This window comes from Sylvia atricapilla, chromosome 3 (genome assembly GCF_009819655.1).
Source record: "Sylvia atricapilla isolate bSylAtr1 chromosome 3, bSylAtr1.pri, whole genome shotgun sequence".
Lineage (NCBI taxonomy): Eukaryota > Metazoa > Chordata > Aves > Passeriformes > Sylviidae > Sylvia > Sylvia atricapilla.
The window spans coordinates 102,758,114-102,781,153 of NC_089142.1; the positions used below are offsets into that span (position 1 = coordinate 102,758,114).

Below are 23,040 nucleotides of genomic sequence, written 5' to 3' on the forward strand. Positions count from 1 at the left end.
AATTTTCAGGCTAGAAAAGTACCTACAGTTAATGTAATTTCCCCATTCATTCCTCATCAGTTCCTTACACCTGCAGAGGTCTCCCAGGGAACAGTCCTGTCCCACCTACTGCTTGCACCACCAGTCCAGCAAACCTTTAAAAGCAGGTGAAGACCACAGATCTCACCTGCACCTGGTCTTTGCAGCTGCAAGGGGCTGCTTTAGGCTGTCACAAGTGGAGCTGTGATTGTCTTAAAGCCAGCAAGGTGCCACCTCTTGCAGCACCAAAATTTGTTCAGAAGAACTGGCCTTAAAGTTCAGAGTGCTTCAGTCATCTGTTTGGGTACTTTTAATCTAAAATTCACTTTACCATTTACAGAGGACTATTGCAAAGAACAGAAGCCATGGGAAACTCAAACAGGGCACCACAGTCAGAGGTGCTGTTGGTGACTGAACTTGCTCTCCTCAGACTACTCAACCATTGCTATGCTGCCTTTGACAGCAGGATTTCCCTGTCTTAAGTGTTTGAATGCCCATGTTCTGCCCTTCTAAAAATGGGATTAACACCCAACTTGGGTGAAGAAAAGTACAAAACAGGCAGAAAGTGGGGCAGACTGAAGAGTGACCTTAGCCTAACACTCCCCACTGCTAGACACAGTTCTGCTCAGACACCTTTGTCTCTCACGGATCTTTTCTTGGGGGGGTGAGGAGTGGGGTAAAGAAGTACACTTTAAGCATGATATCATCTTTAATGGGCTAGAACTTTAACAAGGGCTGCATATTGGGCATGACCCTCTCTTCCTCTCCTCTGCATGGACCCAGCTACAGCCCTGGCTCTGCACCAGCCTCCAACACCATTTCCCAGATTCCTCCTACCATCCCATGCTCCATCTGGGCTCACAGTTCAGCTCTGTGTTACTCATGCTGCTTTGTAGCTGTCATCCTGTCCTTTCCTGGTTTTCCATGTTCCTGTAGTCAACAAGATTGAGACCAGAGAAATGTCAATTACATTTTTGTGGAAGATAGAATCAAGAGAGCTCTTGTCATTTTAAAAGAGCCCAGACACTGAGTTCAGGTTTTTGCTTACATTTCAGTAAATGTAACTTACTCATTTAACTGTATCTTTTAAACAGCAATCTCACCTTTAACACAGAGTTAACTATAAAACACATTAAGAGGACACATCTGAAAGGAGCCACTCAAAGCCACAACCAGGGAAAACTTCCAAAGTCTTTACAGCTGCTGTGCTCTTAATTCACATGTGCAGGACAGAGGGACACCTGAGGTGACAAGAGAAGGGCCATCCCCAGTCACCTTCCCCATCTCTTGGAAACAAAGCCACGATCCCAGAATTTCTGTTTTTGAAAAGTGTTTACTCACGTAGTTTAAATAAATTAATTTGCAAATAAAAATTAAAACTACAGTATACTATAGTTTGAATAAGATGATTAGAACAACTACAATACAGGGATTTCTTGCTGCATAAGTCTCATTACTTAATGCATATAATCTGGAAAATGTCAAAATCAGTTATATTTCTATGGAAAGGGAGTAACAGCAGTTACTTGTACATGACAGCTAACTGAACTTATAGTACAGGTTTCCTGACACATGCATTTCCTGAGTGAACCAAACAATATATATAACTTCTTTTTAAAAATGGAGAAATAATTGACAGTCAAGGAAGTAATTCATGACATCTAAGCAACACAGGTCTCTTTAAACAAAGAAAATTTTAGAACAGCTTCAAAAGAAAAATGAAAGCTTTGCTATAAAGTACAGAAATTTGTTACTGTCAATTATACAGTACATATTAAAAAAAAAAAAAAAAAGAAAAAGTGTACAAAGCTGGCCAAAAAAGCTCAAATCAATCCTAAAAAGGTCAGGTTGCCATGAAGCACAGTGGGCTGGCAGCAGAGCTGCATGTAGTGCACTGGTCTTTTCTGGTGGATGCAGAGGGGAAGGAGGGGAGGAAGGGGAGAGCAGAGAGAGACCAGAGCCCATGGCAGCATCTCACCCCAAAGGTCTGAGCCCAGCCCAGCTTTCTGAGGATGCAGGGACACAGGCACACATCCCCTGAATACCAGGTTCCACCTCTGTTCCACATGTGGCCCAGATGTGCATCTGCAGCTGGCAGAGGGGCAAAGACCAGGTTGAGCATCCAGGTGACAAACCTCTCTCAGGTTGAGACTGAGGCCAGATCACATCCTGCTCCCCACACACGTGTCCACGTCTCTCCTTGTCCCCTCCCACCCCCCAAAACAGCAAGGAACAGAACAAGCCTCATCTTTCTGGTCTGTTCATGTTTAACATTGGAAAAACCCTCACAAATGTCACTAATGCTAAATAAAGAGAAGTGTTAGCGTGAAGGGAGAGAAAAAAAATCCTTAATCTAGACTAAGTTGCATATTTGAAGAGTCTGGTAAATATTCTCCTCATAACCAGATCTTAAGTACACTCCTACCAAAAAGACATTTTAAGAAGTCCTTCTTAGCTACCTTTCAACACAGTTAAAGCACAACTTTATGCCATCATAGTTTGCATTAGCTTTGTTTAAAAAGCATTTTAACTATTCTAAGAACTCAGTATTTTAGATTAAAAGATTTTTCTACCGTTTTCATCCCACGTTCTTCTCCATCCAGAGCTACTCTACACATCCAATTGCTGGATGTAACACACTATGACCATGCTACTCTCTAAACATTCTAAATATTTTCAGTAATAAAGATAAATAGAAAAGAGTTAATATACATGTTATATTTTACAATGTTTGCATCCAAGCTGTAAACTAATGTTCTTTGAACTATTTACCCTCCATATACAAAAAGAATGAAACACCTTTCAAACACTGTGGGCACGTGATTCAAAAACCATTAAACTGAAGGCATTGAAGTTCACTCTACAACACTTCCTTCACCTCTTCAGAAGTAGTTATTAACTAAAAAAAGCAAGAGGTCTCCCCCTTCTCCCCGCATTTCTTCTATTTCCAGACTTCTCTCAATAAAGAGGAATTTAGCTGTCGTAATAATAAAAAAAAAAAAAACAAAAAATTCTTCATCTTAATGCAAACCAGCAAAGCCCAGAAAATACGAAAAAAAAAAAAAACCAAAACCCCAGTTGGTTTAAAAATGAGAATCGCTTAGCTTATCAGTTCACTGCAGTCCCGGGGAACAACCTGCGTTAGTCGAGAGGCCCTTGGAAGATGAGCCTGATGTAACCCTGCTCACCAGCCAGCTGATGCGCACAGAAGGGACAGGCCGCGTGGAAAGTGTGAGTACCGTGCGGGAGGGGGATTTGGGACCAATATGCAGTTGTCTTTTCCGAGCACACGTGTCCACAGGGGCTGAAAGCGTGAGTTGGAGGTCCGGCATCCACATAAAACCCAGCCTCGCAGCCCAGCCACAGCGGCACGTAGGGCCCCACCGAGCGGCACATGGGGCACTCGCGGTCCTTGCCGTCCCTCTCCTCTTTGTTCCCCCAGTTGTGGTAGCCGTGCACGTGGCCGCAGTTCAGGTACACCCAGGGCTGCTTTTCATCCACCACGTCTTTCCTCTTCATGCTGGGGAAGGCCAAGGTGTTGAAGCCCACGGGGCACTGGGGTCTGGCCGCGTTGATCTCCTGCCTCAGGGCCTCCAGGTGCTTGACGGTGGGCGTGCGCGCCAAGCCCTCGGCCGTGCGCCACAGCAGCGTGGCCCCGCACAGGTCGATCAGGGAGCCGTCCTGCAGCTGGTTCGTCTCGTTCTCCACCTCGACATGGACACAGACACACACAGATGTCACCCTAGGGTCACCGTGTCACTCACTGAGGAGTAACAATGTGTACTTGCACAGCACGGATCTGCCTGGAAGACCCGTCCAAGTTTCAAGCAGCTTCTGACTGTCTCTGCAAGACACCCATAGAGAGTCCTGGTATCACCTTCTCCCTTCCTTCCTTTTGTGGTTTTTTTTTTTTTTTTTTTTTTTTTTTTTTTTTTTTTTTAAAAACCCCACCCCAACATCTTGAGATTAATGTGTGCATTAAAACAGACCACACTGAGTCAAGAAAAGCTCCTCTCCCATCGTAACAACTCTATTCCATCCCTATAGCACTGCCAACTATGTTACTTGAAATGCCTCAAGGAGTATCACAAGGCTGTTTTAGTCCTCCATCATATTTCTGACTTTTATCTTAAAACCTTCCCCTTTACAAATGGCTTTCCCCTCCTTCCATTAGCACTCCTAGCTAAATAAACCACTTAAAATGTTCAATGTAGCATTTCTTTTTCCTGAAACATCCTAAGTCACTCCAAACCCAAACATCTCCTGGAAATGTCTTTGGAAACAAGAGGAAGAGGGAAAGCTCAGAATGCCAACATGGAAATGAATATCCAATAAAATTATAACTATTCTATAAAAAAGGAAAAGTGGGAACACCTTAAAAGCATAAGCTCACAAGAGAGAATCAGGAAAACACTTGTAGAATGTGCAGAGGCCTAGGAGAGTTTGCAGAAATACAAGATAGATTGGGAACTCAATTTAGGAGAGTAGCCTAGATATGCAATTAAGTACTAGTTTGCAGATAAACTCAGTCAGTTACTCAGGTTGAGCAAGACACCTTTGTGTACGCACACAGACACACAAAAGGCAGTCTGACTAATTGCAGAGGTGACAACTATACAAAATTCCAGCACATTCCAGCTCTGTGCCCAAACTCTACCCCTTCTGGCTGCACCATTTTAAACAGGTTGCATACAACACTGGTCACTCCTCACCATTTTTCCCCTCTGTTGAGCTGATCTGGTTTCACGAAGGCTGAACACATTCCCACACACAGAAATCTCTCTCCACACCCCCGGCTTGGAGTCTTCTGTGAATCCATTACGAGGATGCATAACAAGAACTCCATTTGTTGTTAGTCCATCCATTTGCCCATCTGATGTCTTCCACTTTGCAGCTTTCTCCTAAAAGAAATTACATCAATGAGAACCTTTAATTTGCCTGAAGTGGAGTTCAGAATTAGTTAAAAAATAAGCCTGAGCTGAATTTTTATGAAAAATGAAAAAGAATTCCCTTACCCCAAGAAAAATGTTTTTTGAGGAGTCAAATCCTGCAGCATATATTCTTGCTGTAAAGGGAGGGTTACGTTCACATATGATTCTGCAGGCAAACCTTGATATTGTGCTCTGCACAGACTGTGTGTCTGAATTACTCTGACTCCCAGGAACTGTATCTGTTACTACAAAGTCTATAGGACTCTCCGTTGACCGACCAATCTGCAAAAGTATTTAAAAAAAAAAAATGGTCAAAAGTTTGTCTTTGGGTGTAGGACTATTCAAGTTCAAAGCAATTAAAAGCAATGACACAAAAATCATGACATTAAGAACTTAAAGCATTCCTGTCCACAGGTCTATCAATTTAGGTTTCTAAAGCCCCATCTGAATTGATGAATTTTTGGCTGGGTACAGCCAAATGAAGGAAGGAGAAATAAGATGATGTAATTAAGTCAGTTCTGAGATGATTCCCCATTGAAGGCCTTTTCATCAGAGAGGTCACACTCAGGTCAGGCAGACCAGCTGCAGGAGCCCCAAAACAGCCAAGGAACAGCAGTTAGAGGGAAGAACAGTGACATGCAGTCACTTCGTGTGCCCAGAACATTCTGAACAGTGCCAGACTAAGTCAAGGTATAGGTGTATGAAAATCAGATTATGTGAGCTGTCTTTTCAGCTCTGGCAGGCACCGAGAAGCAGAAAATCTTTTATGAAAGGACCAGGCACCAGCTGGTTGTGGCAGAGAGGGGCTACATTTACATACTCAGAACACAAGAATGTAACATCTGACCACAATCAGGTTTTCCTGGTAGCTGTGCCTCCTTTTCTGGCTGCAGAGAACCCTGAATTTTGCAGTCCCACACAACTGCACTGAGTTTGACAGAACTGCATAGATATCCTTGCTTTGCCAGTCAACTATCTTGTACTTTTTCTTGCAAAGAAGAAAAGCATTAACCCTTTCCCAAACGTCCACACAGCTGGGTTTAAAGCCCTCTTACACACTACTACTCACTCACTCACTTCCAGAGCTCTCAGACTTTGAAAACTGGTGGTTGTATTAACTGCTTAACTGATTAACTGCTGAGCAAGAGTCCCAAAAGCTTGAGGTGCTCTTTGGTGAGGGCTGGAGAGCTTTCACGAGACTAAAACTGCTTTGTCAGAATCTTATTTTTCTGTTGCTTCTTAGGCAGGATAACCCGTGAGTAGCCAGGGCCTGCCAGGGGCGATTTCAGAGCAGCACACATGCCAGAGCATGCCTGGAGAGAGAACACTCACACACAAACAACAGCCTGTGCTGCACTGATTTCATTACAGCCCTTTTTGCTCTGTTGTAAGCATTTGCAGTTGCAAAGCAGCTTCCTCCACCACTTCCCAACACCTCCCATCTCCTCAGATCCTGCAGTGGCGTCACAGCTAAATGCTGTGACAGCAAAACTCCTTGCCATAAACGAGTGGCAACAACGAGGAAAAAAAAAAAAAAAAAAAAAAAAGCTACACAAGATCAGAGTCTGGGAATCAGAGAGAACAAAGCACACATTAAAAAGAACCCCAAACCCCTTCCTTTTGAAAAAAACAGGAAACAATTATAAGATATGAGGGCACACCACAGCTGCAGATGTGTTTGAGGCCCCTTCTCATACACACAGGAACTGCAGCAAAGTTGTTATGAACTGCCAGCATCAGCACTGAGGCTCCTCTCTTCACATCTCCCAGTGCTTTAAACATTTCTAGGCTTGCTTGAAGAAATTCAGAATATTCTTTCATATTAGTTGTGCCAAAAGCTTTCCTGTGTTTCCACACTGTATTTCTTCTACCCTGTCTCCAACTGGCTGATCTCAAATCCCTTTGTAAATGCCAGAAGCAAAGTTCCAAGTGCTTAAAGAGAACTGTGCCCTTTAGTCTTCATTTTGCAGGGAGGGACTAGGAGACAGATTATGGCACTTGCAGACCAGCAATCAAATGCAAAACCATAATCTTGTGCATTAGTCACAAACCCCACAACTTTCACCTTTGCCCAAGTCTAAAAGAGATGTACAGACACAGCCTTGTTCACAGGATAGCCTTGGGAATGAACAGAATTAAATTGCTCTGAATAGTGACACACACAAACTTTTGGGTCTGAAGGAACGAGCCTGCTGAGAAGATGCCTTGTTTGAAACCCCCAAAACGGAGAACACACTTACACATTTTACATACCTGGAACATATCTGTGTTGCTGTCATGGGTATATTCAACTACTACTGTCTGGGCCCGAGACAAAGTGTAAGATATGCTGTGTTGGTCCTTATTACTTATTGCCTATGGAAAAATGCCAAGTATTATTGAACCAGCGCACAATAATTCTACAATATACAGCAGCAAAACAGACAAAATATAGATTTTTTTAATATATATAAAACACCAGGCTCTTGTACTAATTAATGCATTAAGGCAGATGGTTGTTAATGACACACCTGCAGTTAACTTTCACAAAACCCAGCCCTGGCCACTAAGGAAAAAAAAAAAAAAAAAAAAAAAGAAAAAGCTGTAGGATTGATTCAGCAACAGACCAAACTGGTCCTTTCACCACATGCTGCAACTAAATAAACATAACCAGGGCATATTATTACTCATGTTTTGTGTTAAAGCAACACTGGCCTGAACACAAAAGGACAAAACGACCAAATGCAAATGCTAAAACTGAATGTGACACCTTCATGGTCATTTAAGCATGAACTTGGCCAACAGCAAAATAAGGACAAAAACTAGGAACTTCATTCTAAAAGCAGGATTTGAGTTAATACTAAAATCAGTAATGACTGATTTAAGGTACATAGATTAAAAAGTGGTGGTAAATAGGGCAAAATGGAGAAACTTAATATAGGTTGCAAAAGTTGTGACAAAGGTTTCAGTTTGTTAGTATAGATGTTCATTCTGTTCATAATTACCTAGTAGGCAAATACCTACTAGGAACTAACAAACACTTCTAAAAGTGCTGCCAAATAGCACTTACCAGACCATAAAGAATTTGCAAAAATCAATGTTCTTTTCACAGATCTACTATGAATGTAGCTCTACTACAAGAATTTGGGTAGAAAAATGCTTCTGATTTCAGAATACTTTATAACTAATTCCCTAAATTTAGGGTTAAGATCCTGAGATGTCAAGGTATTCTGGGAATCAAACACTTAACACTACCATGTCTGTTTAAAAGCCTGATCTTGTCACTGGCAGTTTCTAAACAGCCACTGAGCATCCTCAAATTCCATTGTTTGAGTAGAAATGCTCCATTATTTATTGAACACAACTGCACATGCACTTGAATAGTCACAATATTTCATGGTAATACCTTAGTTAGGATGTATTAGTTTTGACATGAAATACAGTTCAACTTCAGAGTCTAAGCCCTTCCTTTTCTGCTTCTTAATGGGAACTCTGATTATGAGCCCTATGAAACATGCCCTGCAAAACCCACCTGTCCTCATCCCTGGCCAACTCCTACCCATGGATGAAGCACCAAGTGCACGTGGAGCTTTGGCAAATGATCATTTAAAAGCCAAAGTTAGTGCCAAAGCAGAGTGAGTGCAAAACCACAAAGTCTAGAACAGATGTCTGTATTAAGTTTGGAAGGAAGACAAAATAGGTTTTTTATTACTAGCTTGTGCCCAGAACATTCATGTTTCAAAACTAATTTTTTTTTTTCCCTTCTAGCCACGGCAAAGACTACACACCAAACCTTCTTTGCTGAATTGTTACTTGCTAACCCTGACAGATAGTAAAAAAAAAAAAAAACATTGGATGAACACAAACCATTCTTTTCACAGTCAGATATTTATGCTGTTTAAACCATTTCCTAACAGCTCTTTATATGGCACAAGGAGGAGTCAGAGTTGAAGGGAGAAGAATTGGAGGTTACCTTTGCTGCTTGAGGGGTACAGGCAATGTGCACAGTGCTGGGTTTCACCCCATTTGCCTTGGGCCTTTTAAATAAAGCAAATCTACTCTTCCTTCTTCCTCTATCTCCATTTGGGAGAGACCCATTGTACCTATGAAAAAGCACAGGAAAAGAACAAAGTCCATCATTCCTGTACTGCTTAGTTTCTCATGAGCTGCAGACCCACAAGAACTTTCACTCTAAGCACCGAGTGTTCTCGATTAGTACAGCGTTGCTAATTGCAGGTTTTCAATTAATCACATTTAAATCCAAGAATTGATTAACACAGTACTGAAACATGCCCACAGGATCACAGCATAGAAAACCCTCAGACTCTTACATACACACACTTACCCCAATACAATCAATTCACCATATTTGACTGGTGCTTTTGATGGATGATTTTCTTGATCAGGAGAAAACATGAGCTTAGCTAATGGCTTCTTCTCAAACTTCAGGTCTCTGATCAAGAGTTGTGGCACACTTTTTTCATTATTTCCTGTAAAAATAAAATCAAAATTAAGTGGAAGAGAAAACACTCTACTCCAATTACACAAACTTGTACATCAATGTGATAACGTAGTTACAATATTTTGTGTTTTCCTTGTTTTGGTTTTGCCTGAAATAATTTTCTAAAACATATATATAAAACCACACAAATTAAGGTTGAATTGTCTTGAAGAACTGCCAGATCTCTGAAAAAATGAATTTAGAAAATTCCACTATGGCCTTAAAGCATCCACACTTGTTTTCCTCCATGCTAGTTTTTAGAATAAATGATACACAGCTTCATTTATTATATTTCATTCAGCTATTGAGAAATAGAGCCAGATAGGCATTAAATTTAAAGAAAAAAAACACCACAAAGCAAAACCTCTAGCAAATTAGCTAGAGAAGCAGAAGCTTTCATGAGAAGTGTCTAATTCAGAGCTTTCCAAGAAGTTTCTGGATTAGCAGATGGAAGGAAGTTGTATGACAATTTGATATTGAGCCTACCATAAAAGTTTAGGGTGTGCAGTGACCTCTCATGTTTAGCCAGAGACAGAAGTGATATAAACATCAGTTTGAAGGCGATTTCCTGAGGGAATTCCACATAAGTCCTAATGAAAACAGTCCTGAAGTGCATTTTTTTTTACTCAAGACTTCTGCTTTGAGGAACAGTTCATATTGTATTTTTTGCAGCTCCTCATTAGTAGCATTTCCAGACACTTTTGACCTCATCTCTAACCTTCCTCTAGAGAAAGTCTACCCAGCAGAGCACTTCCTTGATAAAGAATAAAGCTGATGAGAGCCTGTATGAGGCTTTCTTTGACAGAAATAAGAACATTCCCTTGGTTCTTCCAGGTGAGTTTTCATACCAACTCAAAGAGCTGCTGATCTTTTTTAGTACTGATGGTTAACATTCTGCCCTCTGTGCAAATGCGCTTTTTGACCCACACAGCACTTTTGGAATCCTGTCATCAACTTTGATCACGACTACAGTGCTGTATCTCCACTTTCTTCTGCCTTGACTAGACCAGGGTTATTAGCAGAAAAGATGTCATCATGCAGATTTTATCTATCCCCACGTTATGTCGTAAGAACAGAGAAAAGGATGTGGCAGTGCTTGACAGCCTGCTCACATTTGTTCAGGAACTGATGCAAAGATCCCTTTATTGACCTTATCTCTACACCCTCTCCCAGTCTTTGCTCCTTCACAAAAAAAAAGCTTGGCCTTCAAACATGTTTTCTCAAATCTACAAGTTTGTATTCAGCATGCATATGGTGATTGCCATCTGCAATCAGCTCACAGCGCTCTCTAAAAACTCAAAGTTTGTTCCTTCATGCTATTCCACATATTTGGGAGGGCTTCTCACCAATACAGGCAAAGACATCACGCTGTCCTCAAAGCATTTGCTGTGATGCCTGCAGAACACAACCAGGAGAGGAAATAAAAATCTTTTTGTTTCTCCTTTCATTTCTCATTATTTTCCAAATATCTTCCTTTTTTTCCAAGCCTGGGTACTGTAGACAGTGCTCAAAGCAAGTCAACTGCAGCCTGTCTTTGTGGCTAACACACACAGTGTTATCACAACAGTACCCACTGAGAGACGAGTGCATTGCAATAAACCTGATGTGCACAGCACTGCTGTGAGGTGTCTGTCCCATCTCCCAAGTGTAGCAGTAACTCCCTTGGGACTGGGAGGTTACTCCCTGTTGTAGGTTTTGCCTTCAGGATTCTAAAATTATGGCATTAAAGCAAACATATCACAGGAAAATGTGACCTTTAAATGATGCCAGTAGTCAGAACACATTAAAGTGGAGATCTGTCAGAACTCTGGAAACTTGGATTTTTAGGATTTTAGTATATCGTAATATACATGAGGTAAAATTGAGTACTTCTCTACCAGGTCTTTTCAAGGACAATCTGTCCAATTATGACACGCCACCCAAATTACTTTTACTTTAAACCCAGTAACTAATTACTTGAAGTCTGCAATGTGCACTGCATCCACCAGCTACAGAAACCCACCTAAACCCCTGAAGAAGTAAGAAGGTGAAGAAGGACTCAGACAATGCCCAAAGTTCTCCATCTTGACTCACATGTATTACTATATACTAAAATCTTAAAATCTAAGTTCCTAGAATTACAAAAGACAAAGAGAGCCCCACAACATCAAGTGTGTTCACAATTTCCATGTCTTTCAGGGCCCTGCTTGCCTCCTGGCCATCACATCCCACTTAGGACCACACTCAAACCATGTGCCTGTAACATCCCTCAGGGCTGCTTCACTGATGTTAATACTGAACTATATAGATCCTAGTGTTTAATAGTGCTCGGTTCTTTAGACACATTTCCCTTGTGAAGTATTTCTACTAATGAAGTGAGTATAAATCTCCACGATTTATCTGTATATAAAAATAAGGATGTATTTTCTATGAAGTATTTTGACAGTCAGCTTCAGCATTTCTTGTTTTAAGATCTTGCATTATACTTGCTTGTACAGTTGTCTTCTGAAAGAGCTCATCTTCTAATCTCCTCCCCTCCCCACATGATTAAACTATTTTCTGCTTGAATATTGATCTCCTCAACAGCCTCTCCCCTGCAATTCAGTCCTCTTCACACACAACTGATTTCATCTTGGCCAACAGTTGCCCTCTGCCTTCACTTTTAAAAACTCACAAGAAATACTAACCTGAAACTACAGCAGTGCCTATAAGGAAACAGCATAGGACTAGGGAACACCAGGACAGGGTAACCAAAGACTTAAATAGTATAACCCCATGCTACACTGTTAAAGACCTCATCCTTTCACTTAGAGAAAGTGGGAAGGCAAAAGCTGAAAATAATTTTAGCCATTAGTACAAGAACAGGTTTGGTGCAGCTTCTCTTCCTCTGTTCATCCAAGTAAACTATTTTAAGGGAAAACTAAAAAAAATACATGTCTCAGTCTGAGCCAATTTCAAAGCCTCATGAAATGAACAGTTAAAGGAGACTCTAAAGCACTACCTGCACAAGTGACCAGAGGACTGTGCAGAAATGATAAAAGGGGTCAGCAGTTCCCAGGGACAGACTTCAGCAATACAAGGGGTCATACAGAAAATCTCAGCATAAGGAAAGATGTCCCACATCTATTGCTCGGTTCCTCTTGGAAACATTTTCTTTTGCTTTCCATTCAAAGAAATCCACTCAAGTTTATTTTGCACATGATGGAAATCCACTTCTTATTGGACTTAAGGAAGGTTTGAGCACTAGAAATCTAGAGCCATCATAATAACACAACTTGCTCATCCACTTTCAGTCTGTCAGTCTGGCTGGAATGTCTGAACTTCATTTTTTTTTTTTTCCAAATACCTCTCAGAACCTTTATGAGCTTTGCACACCACTTTCACAACTACTACACCAACCCCAGATTACTTCAACTCAGGCCCATACAAGATTCAGCACTCCTGAAAAAAATAATAATAAAAAAAAATCAGTCCAAACTTACACACTATCTCTCAACCAGTGTGGTTGGTCTGGTGCACTGTACCCAAAAGGAAAATATTTTTGTTCCCAGAAATAACAAAGATCAATTCTATCCTTCCAGTGAGGTCCTGAAGATCAGTTCAAGGGAAATTTCATGTCTGCAAATAAAACTCAAGTGCTGTCCCACTGGAGATGAGTCTAATCTGCCATGGGATAACATCTCCACTCCTGAAACAGAGCAGGCTTATGGACCATTTAAAGCTGAGTGAAGAACTTACTTGAAGGAGCACTGCTGACTAGAGGAAAAGGATCCACCAAAATAAATAATGGGCCTTCTCTTGCAGTTTAATTCCTAGAGTACTACTTTTCTTCAAAAAGTTAGGAAAGGCTAACTAAAAAGACAACTTGGCTCTGAAGGGCCAGTATATAGCTAAGGAGCCAACTGCTGGAACACAATACATGCAAACTATATTTTTGTTGCTTTTTGTAGCAGCATTTCCAGACATCAGTGGAACAGGCTTCATTGGAGCAAGCTCTGAACAACAGACTCTTCTAAACTCCTCCAAGAACCTTCAACACTGATAAGGAACAAGATGCCAATTACAGGATCCCATCTCATTCAATGTTCTTCCAAAAATCACAGAACTGGCAACAGCAAGCATTTCACATCAAGATCTCTGCTTCTGCCAAAGAGAAGAGACTGAAGCCTGAAAATGCTTACCTTTGCCCAGTCCTGTGTTATGGATTTGAAAAGATTTTGAGAGTAAAGCAACTTGCATGGCTAAAGGCAAACACAACTGTTTGCAGTTAGCCCCAGACCACGATGGGTACCAGTTAAAATCCTTCAGGATCCAAAATAGGAAACTGGAATGAGAAGAACTCATGAACAGCAAATACTCTTTTACTCTTAACACTGGTTCCTCTGAGGGCAGCAGGAAGTTCAACGTTCATTACTATTACATGCAACTGTTTTGAAGGACTGCAATGTGACAACACCTGAACTGAGAAAAACACTTTTAAAATTTGTCTGAGGAATTTAAGTCTGCTTTCTTCCAAGCCCTCCTGCTTTCTAGTACTCACTAAAGCCACAGAAGGCAAAGAATGCTATAGTGGAGAAAGCAAGATTTCTGACTCCATCCCAGCAGAAGGAAAAGTTGTATCATAGTCTCTCCTGTCTCATGCAAACAAAGAGACAGATGAATTTTGGTTGGTTTTGAACTATCAGCTCCAGCTTAACCAGTCATCTGCACCTATTCAGCTGCCTTTCCTGGTGATAAGACTCACTCACAACTAATCTTTAGTTGCTTCAGCAAGTCTTCAGATTTTTGTTTGCAGGAAGGCGCAGCACCTTGTGAATTTAGTTTGTTATTTTGGAGACAGAGTAGAGCTTCTGGAATTGCAGCAAGAATAGCAGTATCTTAATGGTTAAAATGAGGTGGAGGAGGGGAGAACATAAATTCAATGAGCCCAAGCAGAGATTCATTAAACACTCGGCTGCAAGCTAAAAATACTAGAATAAAAGTCTCTTTGTAATAAATTACCATCATTTTCTAAACACAGAGCCAGCATTATAGGCTGCTAGCAACTGTAGCTAGTGCCAGACTAGCCCTTTTCTAAAATACTGCATAGAAAACCACTTTCACAGTATAGAAAGAAGTCCTCTGTCAATGAGTACATTAAAATAAAAATGTGCTGATTCAGATGCAAAAAATGGGAATTTTCACCTCCTTTTTAATAATACTATATTTATATTCTGTATCTGCATATTTTAAGGTTTGGAATTTTTTTTCTTTTAGAAATAAGACACAAGATACTTTATCTAGCAACGGTTTTATTTTTTTACTATTTGCAGTTTTCCACTGACTACCCTTGCAATTCTCACAGTCAGCTCTTCCCTCAGCAATCCTGTGCTAAACCAGAGGGAATAGGGACAAAATGGAATCTTTTGAGAGGTAGGCAGTGACAGAACAGGGGACAACAAACCAGCTACAACACAGAGAATCCTGATCAGCTATTATGGGAAGGAAAAAACTCCCAATTCACAGTCTATGAGATCTCCATCCTTAGAGATCAGCTGCATGTGGCCCTGAACAGCCTCATCAAAGGCAGTCCAGTCCCATTTTGAGTCCAGACACTGAACCAGAAAACTTCCCAATCTAAATCATTCCAGAAATACAATTAATTTTAGGAAATCCACACAATTCTATCAAGCAACTGGAATATGCACTTGAGGTGCACTTTTGACCAGTTAGACTTAAATTTTAAATAACTCCATTACCAATGAAACAAGATGTTGTCCTGATCCCTCAAGATTTACAACTTAGTATCTACAGCTTTATCTGGATTTAAAACATAATACTGTAAACAAATAATTCACACTGAACAGTGTGACAATACCTGACAATACACAAGTAGGACCTAAGTTTGCTAACATCCACCCACACATTTAAGCTCTTTATCACTCTGGTTTTCACTAGGCAAGTCTCCTGTGACTGCAAGATCAGAACCCAAAATCCTCTGAATACATGTACGGTATGTCAGCACTGCATATTCTCTTCTATGGTTACATCTCACCACTTCAAAGGAAAAAAATCTTGATTCCCAGATTCAAACAACCAGAATACTAAAGTTAAAAGTCCATGTGAGACACAAACAAGCTGTACAGAACACTAGTCTCTCAAGATGAAGATATTTGCAAGCATGGAAGGAGAAGGAGACAATAAGTAATCAGAGAGAAGGAAAAAAAAAAAAAAGAAAAAAGAAAAAAGAAAAAAAGAAACAAAAAACCAACCCCAAACCCCACAGCAATTCCCAGCAGGCTGACTACTTGTTTGAGTATGTGTTCCCACCGAGCCCAGGTTGCCAGGTTTCACAAACAGGACCAATAATGTTACTGATCTCCACCGGTGCAGCAACAAGGAGTCAGCTCCTTGCATCACTGTGTTTCTGAAAGCTGAGACAAAGGTTGAGAAATCACTTTCTGCTACATGATGGGTGAAGTCACTCTCACCACTGGGAAGTTATTCTCCTTTAACTGGTTTTCCTGTAAATCGTTTTGTAAGCTTGTATTAAAGTAGTTTTTACCGAAGTGATCACTTCTGGGTAAAAAGAGCATGTGTTTATCAACTATAGTTTTACCACTTCTCCCAGTTTCCAGTTAAAAACAAGCTCATGTTTCCTTCCCACACACACCTGCAATTTTAACATCAGCAGGTTTTAGACTCCACTTTTGAGATTAACCACATTCCATGTACGGTTTGCATCCTTCACCACAGATGCTCAGGGAAGGTACAGTGATGCATCTGTTAGTGCAATTTAAATGCCTATCACTTTCAATCAATAGCCATGTACTACCTTTCTAAGGAAGGAAAATTCATTTTCTTATTTCTAGAAAAAGGGAGATTTTCAGCATCAAAAATCCACAAGAATAAGCCTTGGGAGTATGGAGCATCAGTCTAGCCTTTTGCTTTAGTATGGCTTATTATTTCCTTAGTCTATACTGTACATCTTTGTTTTTGTAACTCAGAATAAGCTTAGTCATCCGCTATACACACACGAGTGTCTTATGATATGAAAGCAAGACAGAAACAAGACATCAAAAACAAGACAACTAGGCCAAGCTCTGAAATGACCCAGCAGCTGATCCTGCACAGGACACCAAGCATAAACCAATGCAACAGCTATTGACTGCTATGCCTCGAAAACATCTGTGAAATCTCAATGGAGGAGTTTTTAATGGTCAGAAACAGAATGAAAGCATCTTTTTACCATGGACACCTGCCATTCGTGGGCTGGTCATCCTGGAAACAAGTCATGCAAGTGTCAGAGCACATACACATACAAAAACCCATTGTCTGTGGACACTTTGAAAGGGGCATTAACTTAATAGACAAGAGAAGATCTACTGTTTTGCTCTAAGGCCACAGCTAATTTTTTTCCAGTCTAAGAAACAGGAGTTTGGGCTGAATTGGCATCTAATATTGTGCTTCAAGTTCTCTTCCAGCCTCAGAAGCAAGTCTGAGAAGTTCTCAGCAATTTCAGGAAAGACAGGAATAGTGCCTTGAGGACAAGCAACCTTGCTCAATGAACAAGGGAAGGGAATGGGACTTCTATTATAGGCATCCACATGAAAATCTGTACTTTATGATAGTACTCAAAAATAGCATTCCTCTTCAGAAGACTGAAAAAACCCATCCAAGAACAGGGGCCTGATTTCAATCAGACCTCTGCTAACTTCAGTTCTCTTATTCTGAACTGCCACAAATGACACGAGAAAGTGGTTGGGTGTAATAAACCTGGAAGATTTATGTAATCAATAATGATCCACTCCAACAGACTGACAAAAATCAATTCTGAAAATATTCCTTTGGAAAAAAAGAAATAGTCCAGAATTTTTTCTTCAGTTCTGAAAAGTAACAGCTGATCCTCCCCTGAGGAAACCACGATAACCTCCTACGGGTTATAAATGATGTAATTCAGACTGCGTGTGGGAAGCCAAAAACATTTGTCTTTTAGCACAAGGTGTCTATTTTAAAGCTGTCACTGCAATATTATCTGTATCCTTAATTAGCTGAGAAAGTTCTCCACCGGTGAACCTGCTCCATTTACACTCAGCCTGAACCCCCTGTGCCCCCATCTCCTCCACATCAGTGGTGACAAGGACCCGGAGCCTGGCACAGGGCTCAGCCCCTCCAAACACCACAGCCTGAACTACCTGAGCTACTCACACAAGCTAGAAGATTAATTTGCAGCTTTCTCCATCAAGTTCTGGCTGCACTTGCACTTTTTGCCTGTTAGTACAAACTATTCTGAAAAAAACCACAGTTTTGATTTTATTTTCGTTTCACTCAGGTTATCAAATGAAGTTTATTTGTAACCTGTATGAAAAAGCCATAAAATAATACTACATAGAGGCATGCTAGGAGAACATCAGCCACAGCACATCTATTTGTATCTTCAGAGAGTGCCTTGCAAAAGTACAAACAGAAAAGAAAAAAAACTTTGTACAATACTAGTGCAGAAGTATAGTTCTGCTGCAGAGAACTCTACAGTTAGAAACCTCTGACATTATCCTCTCCACTGCTTCAAATTACACAGTATTACCTTAAAAAAAAAACAAACAAAACCATAGTCCCAACTTTCACCTAGTCAGCCACAAGAGCAAAACTTCCTAAGAGTTTAGACCAAAGCAGAAGCATCTTAATCTTACACAAAGCAATGGAGCTTTTCCAGTCCAGGAAAATCTACTGTCTGATGCACCTGTACTGGAATATATGGCTGAGGAGCCTGGACTTGCAAAAAGCCACAATGACTTCTTGTTCTACATGCCTGAATGTTACAATTTTGCTTTTTATGAGCCTCTGACTCCCTGATAAGGCAGTACCAAAGTATCTGCTAAATAGCTGTTTGTCTTACACTACAGCCTTTTCACACAGCATACTATATCATCTTACAAAAACAGGAGTTACAGTTACATTTAAAGCCTTTTCCTCGGTTTAGACAATAGAAATATTCAACAGCTCCATGAGAAATTCCCCTTGGTACGATTTTGTTAGGTCAGGACAGTTTTAAGGCACCTTGCTCTGTATCCTAAAAATGAGAAGTGACTGACACTTCTTATGATCAAACGGCACTTACTACGCCGTGCACTTTGAATGTCTCTGCCTCTTTGAGGGGAAGGGGAGCCTGCAGACACACTGCCCACTCTCAGATTTCCTTTCCACCGCATCACTCAAACCACTGCAACTGAGGAGACTTTTAGGAGAGAGACTGAAACAATACCACAATAAAAAGGGAAAAGCGACGGCACGCAGAGCACTTACCGGGATATTCCTGTCCTTGCAGTATTCCTACAGAGCAGAGAAGAAAAAAAAAAAAACCCAAATCCTTTGAGATCTTGTTAAAAATCAGCTGGAATCCACCAACTCCTTGAAATCCCCCCAGCAACTGCCAGACTGAGTGACTGCTCTGTGTGCTTTTACTTCAGCCGTGGGAAGCTCCTGCCTGGAGAGGGGCTGGCTCTGCCTTGCGTCAGCTGGGTAAACACCACGGCACAGCACAGCATTGGCTGCAGGCAGCACCAGCATCCTGCTCCTGCTCCATCAATTCAGCCAGCCCTGGCCCCCGAAAAGGAAAAAGAGGAAGCAGAGGGTGTGTTGAGAACAATGCTGCAGCCCAATTGCCTGGCAGCTCTGCGGATGAGGTTCTCAGAGAAACACTGATTTATTTCCTCCTCTTACATAACTGTTCCCATGCATGCTATACCTTTTCTTCATTTTTTTAAACCGTAATTTATTAGCCCAGCTAGCTTTCCTCACCTCCCACACAAAGAGTAATTTCTTAATACACTGAGAATTATACCAGCAGAAACTCTTCAGGCATTGTGGTCTCTGTTTTCACTGATACTGTAGGACTGGACGTGACACACCTCCAGATGCCACCTGCATGTCCTGGACTGTCACAGCCAATGATTCTACACCAGCTCAATCCTGTAGGATGCACGTTTAGAAAGGCAAATCTGCATGTGCCAGACCAGGTTATGAGCTCATTTCTCATTCCACCAACACTGAAACTGCTGCATCAAGCCAGTAGGTGGGATAATTTAAATGTCTGAGCCATAAAGTGGTGATCAAGTTACCACAGCTTCCAAGTTACCTCGTGGAATTGATCATGCAAATGCTGCCAGGCTGCTGCAACCACGATATGACACAGCAGCTTCACCTTTACATCAAGTTTTACATCACAGCTGTAGTGGGTGAAGAAGGGGTACACGGTTACCCTGGCTAAGGCAGTGTACATACAGCCTGACATTTCACATCTTCGTGTTGTACATGTGACTGTTGCTGCTGTTCCCTCCTTGGCTTGCCACCTCAGTCTTTTCAACACAATTTTATGGACTGATGTGCCAACGTTTTAAAAGGTTGGTTGATCTGCCCTATGATTTTTTCACTGGGTCTTTTGCCCAGTTCACCTCACAGTAGAGGCACTGAGTTACACTCAAACCTAAGGACCGTCAAACAGCTTTTCTGTTCATAATGCCATAACACAGCATAAGTTGCAGCTCCTCAGAAGTCAGCTTCACTGCTGAGAACAAGGTGAATACATCTGTTTTCTCTCTTCTCAACCTGTACTCCACAGCAAACCTTCCCCTAAGTAACACAAGGCACCTGTCCTGTTACAGGATCTTGTCACCTACCCAGAAAATTCAGCTACAGGACACCTTGTCATATGTTATTCTGGATAATAAAACCATGCATAGGCTCAAAGACACTTTTTTTTCTTTCTCCTACCATAGATTACTAAGCACAAAAATGCCACTTTGCTCCACAGAAGTGGTTGAGCCACAGCTGCTGTGCATTGGGAAGTGCCTGGAGAAACACTGATGTACAGGTGCCCTCTTGTTTCCACTCTTCTGGTTGCCAAAAAACCCCACAAGACTGAACACTGCTCTGAAATGGTATGGTCATTACCACAGCTTTCACATTACTACACTGGCAAGGGTCTAAGGGCAAAACCAAAACCACTCACATCTCCAACTATTTCAACCCAAATAATTTTGCTTATTCTTTTGCGTGTTTATTCTGTAATCCCATTATACCAATGCAAATGAGGGGATAGGGACCTTCTGCATCCATCTCAACAGAAACACCAGAAACTCATCAAGCCCATCTTGAGATTCAGGTTAAATCCTTCTCCCTACCAAAAATCAACAGCCTCACGCTACTGGCACACAAACCCAGCTTTTTCACTGGTAATGTGTAGATCCTTAAAATGGCAATTTTTACTGGGGTGGAAGAGTCACATCACCCCACCTCCCTCATCGCTTTCAAGTATTTTCTGTTTCATCCCAGCCTATATACAAAGTTGGCAGCTTGAATGCTATTTTAATCAAGGCTAAGGGTTGCTTTTGTGATTTTGTTTTAAAAGAAAAAAAGAAAGAAAACCACATCAGGACTGCATTAGTATCACTTAACATACAGATATGGCACCAAGAGTACAAAAGGTGCTCTATATTCAGGTATTTAACTGCAGTGATTAGTTACATTACTATAACCACTTCTAGGTTGCATTACTTCTCTCACGCAAGTTGTAAAACTTGAGTTGCACTGTTTCAAAACATGCCGAAAAGCAGAACTTGAAGACTAATTTGCTTCTAGAACTCCTTTATTCTCATTTTACAGACGCAGCTGTTCAGAGTTCAGGTTAATAAGATTGTAGATTACTTTATGCTGCAGCCACCTAAGAAGCAGCTACAGGTGGATTTTGCTTTCTATCACCTCACCCAGCCTCCTGCAGATGACAATCCTTACCTGCCTTCATATTAGTGACCCTCTGGAGCTACCAGGCAACACCACACAATGCCCTTTTCATAGCTCATCATGCCCCATCTTAATCCAGGTTTTCTGAGGGTTTATTCTGCCCCTAGGCACATTTCTATGTGGCTGCCTCTGAATCTCACCCAATAAGAGTTTGAAGCACTTTGTCTCCCTGCCCGTGTTTACTCACAGCCATTCTCTATTCAGCTACTCTTGTTTAAACACTGCCCCCCACTTTTATGATGAGGAGGGTTTAATGATTTTCATGGAATCACAAGAACTGTGCCATGCCTTGAGGACTGGAAGCAAATATCTCCAGCACGCTGTCGCTAGGAGAGCTGATTCCTCCTGGAGTACAGATACCATGCCAGACTAAAACAATGCAATCTGTAGCCCAAAATATCACTGCTAATTTCATGAAGTGATGCTGAACTGCAGGGGAGGTTCTTTCCTTGAAGTTGTTAAAAGAAATAAAGGGCTCTATCGTCATGTTCTTCTATCTGACTCACAAACAGATGCTGTACAGTTTGATACAATTACGTGATTTCACATGACATTCAACAGGAGCTCTGAAGAGGAATGCATTTCTAGCTCTTCCAGCTAAAAGAGACTTAGAGGGGCAACAGGCAACACTGTGGCCTCTAGTGTCCAGCCTGGCAAGAAGCCTGAATGGCAAACTCTTCCTGCTGGAGTTCATCATCCCTGATCAGTATTTTACTACTGCATTTCAAGACTGACATTCTAAACACCTGTTGATAATTTCATTCAGGCAAAGAGTGGAATAAAAACCCCAGGCAGGGTAAGAGCTTGAAATTACTGCACACAGGGTATATAAAAACACAGACTGAAGGAAAGGAAACATGGAGAAAATGGAGAAAAACACCTGGTGGAAGACCAGGACGTGTAATGATCCCACGGGAGAGGTATGTTTGTACCTCATTCAATGCTGAATGTTGAACATACATCATACACAACCTGAACTCTGTTTCCCATGAAGTCAGGGGCTGAACTCCAATCGAAGCCAATGGTACCCAAATAAGAAAAACATTTCATGTGTTATAAGGCATTAACACTGTTAGGGGGCTCCCACAAGCCTAATCTTCAGGTGCATGAGGGAAGAAGAAAGAAGGGAAGAATTACCAGCCCCATAAATCTTTTACTGTGTTATGTCACATGTAATCTCTGGGCAAGGAGTTCCCATGTCACACTGCTAATAAAAAGTCATACTACAGAATTTTGAAGTGATTATGGGGGGGGACCAGCCTGAAGCCAAGAACACGCTATTTAGAGTATACAATAGAAATGCTAATCAAATAATCTGCAGGAAGAGAAGACGGGAAGGAAATGACCTAATCCCCTGCACTACTGTGTGGTGGTTTATGGCAAGTAGTAAGAAAGTTCTTACAAGGGCTGAGAAAACAAAGGTCCATTGTTATAGCTATGGCTTCCAGATAAGAACCCTTTTCTGCATCTCAAACTTCTGTGACATGAAGGGTAGATGGTACTTCATGAATTCTCCTACACTGACCACTTCTGGAAGGGGTAGGAGAGGTTAATTACATTTGCAGGACAGCTGAGTAAAAGATCTAAATAGAATCTCGAGTTGTTAAGGCACAACAAATGCTCCTTCAAACAGATTTGCCAGCTCTAAAATGTTGTTCATCCAGCCATGGTGATCCCTAAGCAACTGTGGAGCAATTTGTCACTGAAGCAGCCTAGTTACAGAGCGGCAACAAGTCATCACACTGCACAGAGGCATTTCCCATCACAGGAGTCACACTCGGTCACCAGGCAAACCTAATGAGCATTTCTTGTGAAGTCCTGTTCCACCCTTCCATCTTGGTGTGCCTGTTCCTA

The 23,040-nt window shown here is 41.3% G+C and overlaps 1 protein-coding gene across 2 annotated transcripts in view; it reads right to left on the minus strand.

Moving 5' to 3' along the window:
- Nucleotides 1-1,331: 1,331 nt before the first annotated feature.
- PELI1 (pellino E3 ubiquitin protein ligase 1) overlaps nucleotides 1,332-23,040 on the minus strand; it is a 43,474-nt gene continuing 21,765 nt past the window's right edge. For both annotated transcript variants that reach the window (XM_066316462.1, XM_066316461.1), the window contains exons 2-7: nucleotides 9,274-9,418; nucleotides 8,902-9,031; nucleotides 7,203-7,304; nucleotides 5,034-5,231; nucleotides 4,731-4,919; nucleotides 1,332-3,726 (exon numbers count right to left, since the gene is read on the minus strand). In XM_066316462.1, coding sequence (XP_066172559.1) covers nucleotides 3,160-3,726; nucleotides 4,731-4,919; nucleotides 5,034-5,231; nucleotides 7,203-7,304; nucleotides 8,902-9,031; nucleotides 9,274-9,344 — 1,257 coding nt within the window. In that variant the 5' untranslated portion in view covers nucleotides 9,345-9,418 and the 3' untranslated portion in view covers nucleotides 1,332-3,159. The remainder of the gene's footprint in view (nucleotides 3,727-4,730; nucleotides 4,920-5,033; nucleotides 5,232-7,202; nucleotides 7,305-8,901; nucleotides 9,032-9,273; nucleotides 9,419-23,040) is intronic.